The sequence below is a fragment of the Cynara cardunculus genome (assembly GCF_001531365.2).
Source record: "Cynara cardunculus var. scolymus isolate 2C chromosome LG 17, CcrdV1, whole genome shotgun sequence".
Classification (NCBI taxonomy): domain Eukaryota; kingdom Viridiplantae; phylum Streptophyta; class Magnoliopsida; order Asterales; family Asteraceae; genus Cynara; species Cynara cardunculus.
Window position 1 is genome coordinate 35,340,312 of NC_037544.1, and position 12,551 is coordinate 35,352,862.

General features: G+C 29.1%; 1 protein-coding gene across 1 annotated transcript; it reads left to right on the forward strand.

Moving 5' to 3' along the window:
• Positions 1-1,744: 1,744 nt before the first annotated feature.
• On the forward strand, positions 1,745-3,298 carry LOC112500023 (auxin-induced protein IAA6-like). Its single transcript, XM_025103285.1, has 4 exons — positions 1,745-2,085; positions 2,243-2,490; positions 2,965-3,037; positions 3,130-3,298. Exons 1-4 carry the CDS (start codon positions 1,745-1,747, stop codon positions 3,179-3,181), a joined length of 714 nt encoding a protein of 237 aa, XP_024959053.1. The 3' UTR covers positions 3,182-3,298.
• Positions 3,299-12,551: the final 9,253 nt, after the last annotated feature.

The following is a 12,551-nucleotide window of genomic DNA, read 5'->3' on the forward strand; positions in this document are numbered from 1 at the left end:
CTTAAACCTACCAAACGTATCTATAAACCGAAGTGATGGTTTTAGAAAACTAATAGCATCACTATATTTATTAAAATATATTATCGTTGTTTTTTACCTCATTTCAAGGCAACATATATTTATTTTAAGATCAAAATTGATTTCATTTAAAAAATATATTTTTTTATTTCTAAAATTGATAAACCTAGTTTTCCCTGGGTCAAACCATGTTGACTTTAACCACAAGGGTGGTGTCTGATTGGTTTGAGCTTGACTCCAAAGGTCAAAAGTACCAGGAGGTCTCCGGTTCAAATCCAAGAAGGAATAAAAATCCCTTTGTGGCCATGTAGGTTCAAATACGGTGACTCCGGGCTATCTGCAAAGCAGGTGGTCGTCCTGGGATTAGTCGGCTCGTATAGTGAGTTGGATATCCATGTTAATAAAAAAAAACCACGTTGACTTTTCTCCACGTCAAATTAAGATTTTACAGATCATTTATCCACCTTAAAAGTGCATATGTTCAAAGAAATTCTTAGACCAATCGTTACAAATTGACTGCCAAACTTTAACATCCAATTCAATGAATGATTATATCGCATTTGCTAATATAAAATGCCATACTATATAGAAACAACCTATCTTTTTTTCCATTAATATATGTTTTACTTTCTTCTCTTATATATGTTGAAAATGCTCTAAAATTTGTATCATTTCTTATATACATACATATACATATACATACATATACATACAAGTGGAGGTTCAAACGAGAACACCTTCATTTTACGAGAACGCGAGAACACCCTTATCACATGTCATAATACACGTGAGGGGACCTTGTGATATGCGAACGACGTGTTCTACGACTTAGGCCACGCCAAAGGTTGTCTGCGTCTATGATTTAGCATCACATGTGATGGTCTTGATGGATTATAGTATCATATCAACAACATCCTTATCACATGTGATAATATTTGTGAGGGGGCTTAGTGGTGTAAGCGCAACTTGGTCCGCAACCAAGATCGCATTGAAAATCGTCTGCGTCTCTGATTTAGTATCACATGTGATGGAAGAATAGTATCACATGTGATTGTTTATAGTAAAAGAGTGTTCTCGTATTCTCATAAAATAAAAGTGTTCTCATTTGAATCTTTCCCTATACATACATATATACATATACATACATATATACATATACATACATATATACATATACATATATATATATATATGTGTGTGTTTTTCTTTCAAGGGTTTTTCTTAAAGAAATAATCTAATAAAGTTGTTGATGCACATGTTGTAAGAATAAAGTCATATACATACATATATATATATATATATATGTATACATGTAATAATTTAAAAATATATACATATATATATATATATATATGTATACATGTAATAATTTAAAAATATATACATATATATGTTTGGAGATTAATGTTGGTACAATGCATGACTCCTCTGGTTCAAATGCCTTCCCCCTCCTACCACTTTCTCTTTCACACATCTTCACATTCAATATGTGAGACAAAATCCAACTCCAAGATCCACCTGTCTCTCTCTCCTCTCTCTCTCTATATCTCTCTCTCTCTCTCTCTCTCTATATATATATATATATATACACACATATACGTATAACCCTATACAGACAGATAGCTAGAGAGAAAGACAGAAAGGCAATATCAGACAGTACATGCTGATATTAATCCCTTTTAAGTAACAGCAGCATACTGTTTATACTTGATTTACAGAAGAAAAAATGGAGCTTCAGTTAGCTTTATCTCTCTCTTCTTCTTCTTCTTCTCATTCCCAGTTGGATCTCAACCATTACATCCATCCACCAAAACCCATCCAAATGGAAGATCATCATCATTTCAAGAGGAGGAAGAAGCTTTCTGTTAATGGCCATCATGTTAATGATGATGATCATGATCATGATCATGATGATGATGGTGGCTTCCACATCATCCCTCAAACACTCCCACTCCTTTTCTGCAACAACCCTAAATACAACCAACAACTTCTTCATCAAGATGATGACAATGATGATGATGATGATGATGATGATGTTCAATCCACTTTCATCCTCATGAATCACAAGTACATTACATCACTTTTCTCTTCTTTTTTGTGATGCTCGTTTAAATCATATACAAAACTAATCAACGGTAAAGAGGGTGTATGAATTTATTTGTTGCATTTGTCGTACATAAATGATTGCAACAATTACTGTATAATTTGTGGCGGTTTTTATTAGAAATTGTGGAGAAGAGAACGGGGTGATCGGGTGGCCGCCGGTGAGATCCAGTATGAAGAGGCTTTGCCGCCAGAAGAACGGTGGTGGCGATGGTGGTGGTGGTGGTGGCAGCGACGGTGACGGGAGGTCAAAGTCGATGTATGTTAAGGTGCAGATGGAAGGAGTTGGAATTGCAAGAAAGATTGACCTCAATTTACACTACTCTTACCATACACTCACCCACACCTTAGCCCACATGTTTGGGAAGTGTAAGTTTATAATTATTTAATTTCATTTTAATTAGAAAAAAATATTTATAATTAATTAGTGATTGATTTAAGGGTCGTTTACCAAATATTTACCTAGGTAAGCATTTATTAAGTCAGGTTACCTCACAGGATAAATATGTTGAGGACCAAGAATCTTATCCGGTAATTAAGAGCAAGACAAGGATCATGAGTCTTACCCGGTAAGTGAGGGCGACGACTCTTACCACAGTAAGCGCTTACCGGATAAATTGTTGCATATGATGTCGTTTTAGTGAACTAAAATCTTATTCGGTAAATAAATAATATTGTTAAATTTTACCGGTAACCGCTTACCGGGTAAGTGTTTGGTAAACGACCCCTTAATAAATTGTAAGTAAAGTAGTAGTTTGAAAATAAATTTTTATATTAAATTGTTTATCAATCATTTTAAAGTATTATATATGTATCGTATAACGTTGTGTTTTCTAAAAACAGGTAACGAAGACGTGAAACTTACGTATCAAGACAAAGAAGGGGATTGGTTGCTTGCAGGAGACGTGCCTTGGGGGTATTTTAGTCATTTCACTTAAACTTTAATCAATGTCGATAATGATTATTTGAGGAAAATTACCTTCTTATCCACGGATGTGAATTTTGCAGATCTTTTATGAAGACGGTTCAACGTCTGAAACTATTGAAAAGTAGTTGTTGACGGATTGGCGTGACGGAACATACCCGTCATTTGTTTTGGTTGAATATGAGAAGGAAAAAGTATTAGGAACATGTAATTTCGTATTAAAAATACAATGTTTTGATTAATTCTATCGTATGTATTTTATGTTTTTCTGTGATGATTCAAATTCTGGATGAAACACTCGGATTTGATCTTAAAAGTGTTGTTATGCTTGTCCAATACGTTTTCTGTAAGGACCTGTGTCAATATAACAGATTTGGTTTTTAGGTCGCTTCAATAGGGTGTTTAAGCGATCTGCTTTTCGATTTATTTATTTTTTTGATTAACCTGGATATTCAATCCGCTATGCGAGCCGACTAATCCCAGGGCGACCACCTGCTTTGCAGATAGCCCGGAGTCACCGCATTTGAACCTCCGTGGTCACAAGGGAATTTTTATTCCTACTTGGATTTTAACTTTGAGACATCCTGGTATTTTTGACCTTTAGAGTCAAGCTCAAACCAATTAGGTACCACCCTTATGGTTAGCTTTTTGATTTTTCATGACACTTTTATGGTGATCGTGGTTAAAAAATAAAAATTGACAGAGAAAAAGGTCGATATGCAATCTGTTTTCTTTCTTTAGGTTGTCAAACTCCTTCGTAACATTTTTTTTGAAGTATATAATATCTATATACAGCAAATAGAACAAATAAACTCACACATCCTTCTCATATTTGGTGAGATTTGAACCCCTAACCTCCTGGGGGTCCAAAGACTCATATATCGCTAGGCCAAATTTTAATATTTGAACTGTAAAACATAAGTTTATAACTATGACTCGATTTTTTATAATGACGAAAAAATCAGCATGTGACCCGACTTTTATGACCCCCATTATAACACCCCCTATCCGCCCCCACCAACTGCACATCACCACAAGTTGATGCAAATCGGGATTTTTGTTAATTGGGGGCGGTTCTAAATCAGATTGAATGCATGTAAAGTCGTTTGGTGTGTTTTTAGTCTAATTCTATTATCTTAAAAGATTTTTGAAGTTTTTTGGTTGATTTTGAGATATTTTTACAGGCTTTTTAATTGATTTCAAGAGACATTTTTTGTTGATTTCGGGATACTTTTCCTACTGGTGGGGGGAAATTACTGGGTAAACTATGATGGAAAGTTAAAAAAAATTGTTTTAACCTATGTAATATAGGATGAAAAAAAATAATGGGGCCCATCCCCCCCACCCTTTACATGCTACATTGCCACTGGTTGCACCCGCTTCCCCTCACGCCTCCCTCTCAGAAAGTAACATCCAGACTAACCGTATCAGATTTGTCTGTTTTATTCATACATCTGAACTCACGTTTTTAAAGCAATGTCTAAGTGAAGAGGTATCAAACACCTTGTAATGCAACATTTGTTCCCCTCCCCAACCAATATGGGATCTTACACACAACTTTGACGAAAACGAATCCCTGTTCTTCTGATCATCAGCGGGGAAATATCCCTGCTCCGGCTCCTCCTTATTCTCATTAACTATTTAAAGTTTCTCTTAGTCATTTCAGTAAAATTTGGCATACACGACATCAATTTGAAAGTTGAGTAGTCTCTACTTTCCTATGACCTCGTTTTATTTCGATGGCCTATTTATTTAAAAATTTCATCACAAAAATAGTCATACATTTAAGAAAATCGTATTCATACAGGTTCGAATCCAATGAGGAATAAAAATCCCCTTTTTGGCCACGGATGTTCAAATGCGGTGACTCCGAGCTATCTGCAAAGCAGGTGGTCTCCCTGGGATTAGTCGGCTCGCATAGAGGGTTGGATATCCAGGTTAATAATAAAAAACATCGGTAGAAATAACTGAATGTAGTTATTTCTCAAAATTATAAACAAGAAACATCAGTTATATTATTAAAATATAGTTACCTAAACTTTAAAGATCGTAAAGTTACATGTTCATGACATGATAACAACAGAATCCTTAGCTTTTTCATGGTTATTATTGTCATAATCAGGTTCAAATAAGAAGTCCAAATATCGTTAGAAAGTAAAAATTGAATATTCATGTAAATCACCGAAAATATTCGGAAAAAATCTATGTAAACATGTATACGTGAACTGACGTTACAAATTATTAATATGGGTTCATATATACATCTTCAAGTAGATTTTTTCAATTATTCACATATGAATATTTTCTTAACCTTCCCTTTTTTTTCTTCTCACAATATTTAGTCGTTTCATCTGAACCAACTGCTAATAAATGTACAATTAAATGACTCGATAATCTTTGCCTTTAAATGAAAATGGGTTCCCAAAATGCAAATGGGCTTTTAACTTTAGCCCTTCAGAGTAAAGCCCAGAACAATGAAATGTGGAGCCTTCTTCCTTGTCAATAATATACAGAGAGATGGGTTTAAACGAGAACATAGTTAAAATAATAAAACACAATGCAGCGAGATACATCTCGATTTTAGTGTTTCGTTCTTTTTTTGTTTCAGTCGATGTTATAATACGGTTTTATGTGGTTTTGAGAAAACGATAATGTTGTAAGTTTTTAATAAAATATAAATATGAAGATTCATAAAAAAATTATTGATATTAGTACCAAACTAACTATTTAAAAATTTTCTTTTTTTGTGTATTTCTTTAACTCATTTTTTTATTTTGGGTTTTATAGTATAATTTTTCATAAAGATAATAATTAAGTATTTTGTTGAAACTTAATGATTATCATAATTATATTTTCGATTTTTTATATTTAAAATGAGATGTTTATGCTCTATTTGATTATGTTTATCTGCAGTTAGTTACACGAATTCAAACACAAAGCTTTAATAATTTGTACATACACACAATTTACTTATGATCTTGAATTTTAAGTAATATGCATCAATAAACAATACTTCATGCATAAAAATGATTTTTAAGAGTTTTTATCAAATGTTTTATAATATAGTATAGATTTATACATGGGGGTGTATGTGTGTATAGATTTGCAATTACCTTACATCTGTAATTACATTTTTTTAAAAGTAATACATGTATTATTATAAACAACAAAATATTGTATTTTGCAGATCCGCATAACACGATTACAGTATTATTTTGAGATGATGTTGATTCATTTAATCGTTCAATTTATGGAATCGATTTTTCAGTTTATTTTTCTTTTATTAGTATAATTAAATGAATAAAAAGTAAAATAAATCAAATATAAATGACGGTCTATTTGTAGTTAGAAAAATAATTTATCTCAACGTAAATACTTTTTTCTAAACTATAACGGTACTCGCGCAATGCAGCAAGATATATCTCGATTTTAATGTTTCGTTTTATTTTTTATTTGAAGATGTCATAATACGGTTTTTATATGGTTTTAAGAAGGAGATAATATTTTATTTTTGAATAAAATATAAATTTGAAAATATCATAAAATTTCGAAAATAAATATATCAATAGTAGTATCAAATTAACTATTTAAAAGTTATTGATTTTGTGTAATGTCTTAAATTCAATTTTTTTTATTATATAATTTAGTTTAGATTTAATAACAAAGTAATTTATTTTTTATAAGGATAATAATTAAGAATTCTGTTAGAACTCAATGATTATTCTAATTATACTTTAAAAAATTTATATTTAAAGTAAGATATTTATCCGGAATTTGATTATGTTTATCTGCAGTTAGTTATACGAATTCAAAAATGKAGCTTTAATAAGTTGTACTTACGCACAATTTACTTGTAATCTTAAATTTTAAGTAATATGCATTAATAAACAGTACTTCATTTACAAAAATGGTTTTTAAAAACTTATATCAAATGTTTTATAATATAGTATAGATATGATAAATACAAATTTTTATTTAAAAAATAATTTAAAAAAAAAAAGAATATGATGTGGGATGCATTGTAAATCACTTGGAATGGCCTCAAATAACCATGACCACCAAGCACATGGCAAGGACAAAGTTTTGTTTTCAAAAATATATTATTCTTCATCCCCTTAAAATTTTAAAAATATAAAACCCATTTTTAAAATTAAAATTATATAAATATTTGACTGTTTGAATATCGAGAAATTCAGATAAAAAGTTAATCTGTTAATTTCAACCAGTTTTATGTAGAACTCGATTCTAATAATACCAATATGAAGAGACATTTTTTTACTTAATTATTTGGCAGCTAAGGCTATGTTATAACTGTTTAATTTATTTGATCGTACGGTTGTGATCAAGTTGTTAAAATTAAATTGATAATAACAGATGTGGTTTATTTGCAATCGTTTAAAAATAATAAAATGTTAGGATTAAAATAAAAACAATTATTCTGTTTTTTTAAAGTAAAATACTTAAGAACTAAGACCTATCTTCTGTCAAGATCTGAGCAACCATATTGTGAATGGGACAAAAAAAGTTCTTTTTTTTAAATAAAAATAAGCAACCAATCTCTACCAAATATTCAAACTTGGTAAGTAGACGTTGTTGGAAGTTGCATATTATGGTATGGACTGGAAAACTCAAGATTTGAACAAAATGACAAGTTTTCATATAATATAGCTTGAAGTTATAGCTCAGTTGACAAAGGGGTGCGGTGATTTTGTCCAAATATAACTTGAAGTTAGTACAAAACCAATATTAACAGGAAAAAAGTTGGTAGCAGATATAATTGGTTGATATATAATACAGGATTTTACGTACCAATTATAATTGATTGGTACATAGTATAAAAGTGTTTTGTGTTTTTATTTTTTTTATAAATAATATTATATAAAAGTCTTTTGTGTTTTTATCCCAGCTATTTTTCCTTATATTAATTATAATGTTGTATATTATTTATTTTTTGAATATTTTATAATAACAAGAAAATAAGAGAAAAATTATGTATCTGAATCACTATCATTGAAAGGTTGAAACAGACAACATAATATCGTATTTTTATATTTTTTGTAAGTTATATATTCGAAAACAAAATTATCGGTCCCCAATTCTGTTATTATTTGGATAAATTTTACATAACACATTGACCCCTTCGTATTCGGTTCATTAGGGTTGGGGATGGATGGAACTGATCAAAAGTTCAAATCGTGCAAGCGAAGCCAGAAAACGGGTTCTTAGTCTGTAGTTTTTTTTTTTTTTTTTTTTTTTTGCTGTATCAGGCTCGTAAATGGCTTTTGGAACTAGTGGTTAACCGTCTATAATAACTGAGATAATTAACTATTTATATTAATTAATAAATTAGCTGATGAATATTTTTACAATAAATTCCAAATTGTCTTGTGTAACCAACCATTATTTTTTTATTGACACTGAGGTATATAATACACCCTTACATATTAAATTATTAATATTAGAAGGGTATTCGTGTAATTGAAGAATATATATCTCGATTTTAATGTTTCATTTTTATTATTTGTCTTTGTCGATATAATGCGGTTTTATGTGCTTTTGAGAAAGCAATAATGTTTCATTTTGAATAAAACATAAATTTGAAAATATCATAAAATTTTGAAAATACATATCGAAATTAGTATCAAGATGACTATTTAAAAGTTCTTGTTTTTTGTGTAATTTATTTAATTCAATTTTTATTATAATTTATTTTGGTTTTATGAGGAAGTAATTTATGTTTGATTTAATAATATTTTTTTATAAAGATAATAATTAAGTATTCTGTTAGAACTCAATGACAATCCTAATTATATTTTAGATTTTTTAGATTTTTTATATTTAAAACTAGATGTTTATCTTGTATTTGATTATGTTTATCTGCAGTTAGTAACACGAATTGAAAAATAGAGTTTTAATAAATTGTACTTACGCATAATTGACTTGTAATCATATTTTTAAGTAATATGTGTCAATAAACAGTACTTCATGCATAAAAAATGATTTCAAATACTCTTTATCAAATACTTTATAATATAGTATAGGTAAAGATTCTCCACGTACATATTAATATCAAGAGTTCTTTTTTATATTTTCAATATAGATTAGTCTTGATTTTGATTTATATACGATGTATATGGCAGGCGAATAATCGTGTGAAAAAAAGAGTTAAATTGAAAAGAATAAGAAAAAATTTGGACCCTTGATCACCTTTAATCTCAAACCTAACCATAAATCGAGCTTAATACGGGGACTGATCGAGTGCATCTCATCATAATGTGTATCCAATGGTGGAGATATTTTCTTATATTTATCAGCTTAACTATCATTTTCAACGAAAACCAACCCATATATGGTAACATCTTTTATACATTTTTTAAAAATATTTATATAAAATAATAATAATAATAATAATAATAATTCAATCTCATTGGTGAAATAAAAATTAATTAATTTCTCTCTCCACATATTAAGTTTTCGATTTCTTTAATTTTCTCAATTTTAGAGCATCTCCAACAACTATGTTACTTTTTTTTATAAATAAATTATCAAATGTCAAAATCTTTTAAAAAATTACATTCAACTCCAACAGCTACTTTATTTTAGTAGTTCTAAATAGGGTGTTTGTAGTGCAGTTTTAGGCCAAACCGCACCGCATAAACCTTAAACCTCATCAAATTGCACCGTAAAATGTAGTGCGGTGCACTTTATGCCTAGAATCCAATAATTATAATTTCAAAAATACATTATAAAGTGACCGTAGTCGTAGTCGAAACAAATAAAGAGTTTTATTACGTTCGATTCTCAAATATATTGTATGATTAAAAATACTTTAAGAAGTAAAAAAATAAACTCCAAATTAAATTGAACGTGTGAGTTGTGACATGTCCAACTAATTTATTAATATTGTCGGTTGTCCTATTAGATCAAATTCAAAGTCTAAAAATATTACATAAATAATAAATTATTCTATAAATAAAATTAGAAGATGTACAAAATATGCGATGCGATGCGGTATGAACCGTGGTTTGATAACTCTAAACCGTAAACCGCACCGTATAGTACGGTTTGTTAAAATTGCAAACCGTAAACCGCACTGTATTCTAAACCGTGCTTTGCGGTGCAATGTAGATGGTTTGGATGACCACCCATGATTCTAATATTGATTATATTATTAAAATATTCAAAATATATAATAAAATTTTATTTCTCTTGCTACACATTTATTATTAATACTCCTTATTGATGGAAAGCATTAAAATAATAATTTCTTTATTTATTTACAGATTTTTCTAAATTTAGAGATTTTTATAATCTATTTCATATTTTTCTATTTTATCATATAAGATAGCATAACTATTAGAACAAAAAAAACCTGTTGAAATCTTATTTTTCTTCATCTTAGCATAGTCGTTGAATATGTTATTAAAGAACAACATAGAGAATCTGTTGAAACAAAATAGAGAGCTGAAATCTCATTTTCTCAATTTAAGAAAACCAGTTCTGGATATTCTTATAAACAATATAGAAATCTATTAAAACAAAATAAAAGGCAAAAACTTTATTTTCTCTATTTTAAAAAAACTGTCGAAAATACTCCAACAATCATTATAACATATATATGGTATATTTCAAATACAATAATGTTCATTTGTACAACCAATGCAACCCAATTAATTGAGATATTTATAGAAATAATAAGAGTCTATTTATTATAATTTTAATATTTATGGAAGATGAATAAGATTAATTAATTATGAGCAGTATTTTATATTAAAAAATAATCAAAATTTTTATGAAATCATATATTCATCAAATTAAATGGACGATTGAGATTAAGTTATATTGGTTATACAAATATAAAAAATTATATAATAACCAACATCTCTATATATATAATTATTTTAATAAATATTTAATATTTGAAAAAGACGAAACCATTTAATTTGGATAGGTGAAAGAGCATGTGACGATGATTAGAATTGAGAAAATGTCTCCATCTTGAAATTAGAAAGAACAAAAAGCGAATAACTCCAATTTATCGTGAGATACGATATATTGAAAAGAGAAACTGGAAAGGGGTTGAGTGGTATTCGTGTGACTGCAAACCGTCCCCACACATAGTTCTGGTGCTCCCCATGTACATTGTACTTTTCGATCTTTAAATATTTTTTATTTTAATTTCAATTTTAAAACAAAATCTAGAAATAAATAAAATTAAATGGTTTTCCAAATATATATTCAATAAAATACAGTAATTTTTTTATTACATTTAAATTGAGGTTTGATGATGACATTTAATTATACATTGTGCATTTATTTATTTTAGCTTATTTTAATATCAAATCTCAAAAATATATATAATATTTATATATAATAAATACTTGTATATATTTCTTATTTTTATTATGTTTGATTGTTTGACTTTTACGAAGAATAACTAGTAACTCGGATACTGTTTTTTTAATTACCGTTTAATAAATAAATTATAAAGGGGCAAATTGTATAAAAAAGTAATGTATTTTAACTTGATTCATATTTTGGGTAACGTACTTTCAAAACTTTCATTTTGGTACCTAACATGTAAAGTTTTAAACATTTAAATACTCGGGGTAATTGGTCGAAATACTAACCGGTTATCATGCTGATGTGGCGAGTGAAGTGGTATTCAACTCAGTATTATTTGCTGACGTGGTTAATGACATAATTTTTTTTAATCTAAAGTAGTCTTTTTTTTAATCTAAAATTAGTCTTCAATCGGATATTTAAATGCTTAAAATTTTACATCTTAGGTACCAAAATGAAAGTTTTGAAGGTACGTCATCCAAAATATGAATCAAGTTAAAGTACGTTACTTTGTCATGCAATTTGCCCATTACAAAATTGCATATAAGCTTCTCGTATTTTATCGTTGATTTTTAAAGGATTTGATCACCAATTTCTTTCTTGATATATAGATGAGGTCTCTCTATATTTCAATCATTTCTAGACCCCACTTCTGATGACAAGATAAGGTATGCGTGATTAGTTTGATTTGGAATATTGTTTCTTTACCATCAAAATATTTAAAAAAAACGTGACGGTATGTTGTTATGACCATTGAGACATAACGTTTACAGAGGATTGATGTTAATTTATGGTATTAAAAACGTTGATCATGGTTGAGGGTGATAACTTTATTTTGACTTTTATCAAAGGGTATTTTAGACATGTTACTAATTATCAAATCTATGTTGAGAAAAATATATATGTTATTTAACACGTTGCTTAATCCTGATAAAAAGCAATCACTAAGGAAACAAAAGCAGTTAGATGTTTTACAGTTTTTTTTCTTCTGGAACTATCTAACGTTGGATCTCCAATTGGTCCTCCATCAAGTTGTTACGTCTTACCTTACGAATGAACTCCTAACTTGTGCAGGTTTCAATTACAGAGTTGTCCAATCATCGACCATCAATTTCACGATGTTGGTTTGGAATAATGAAATTCAGTGCAGGTTTCAATTGTA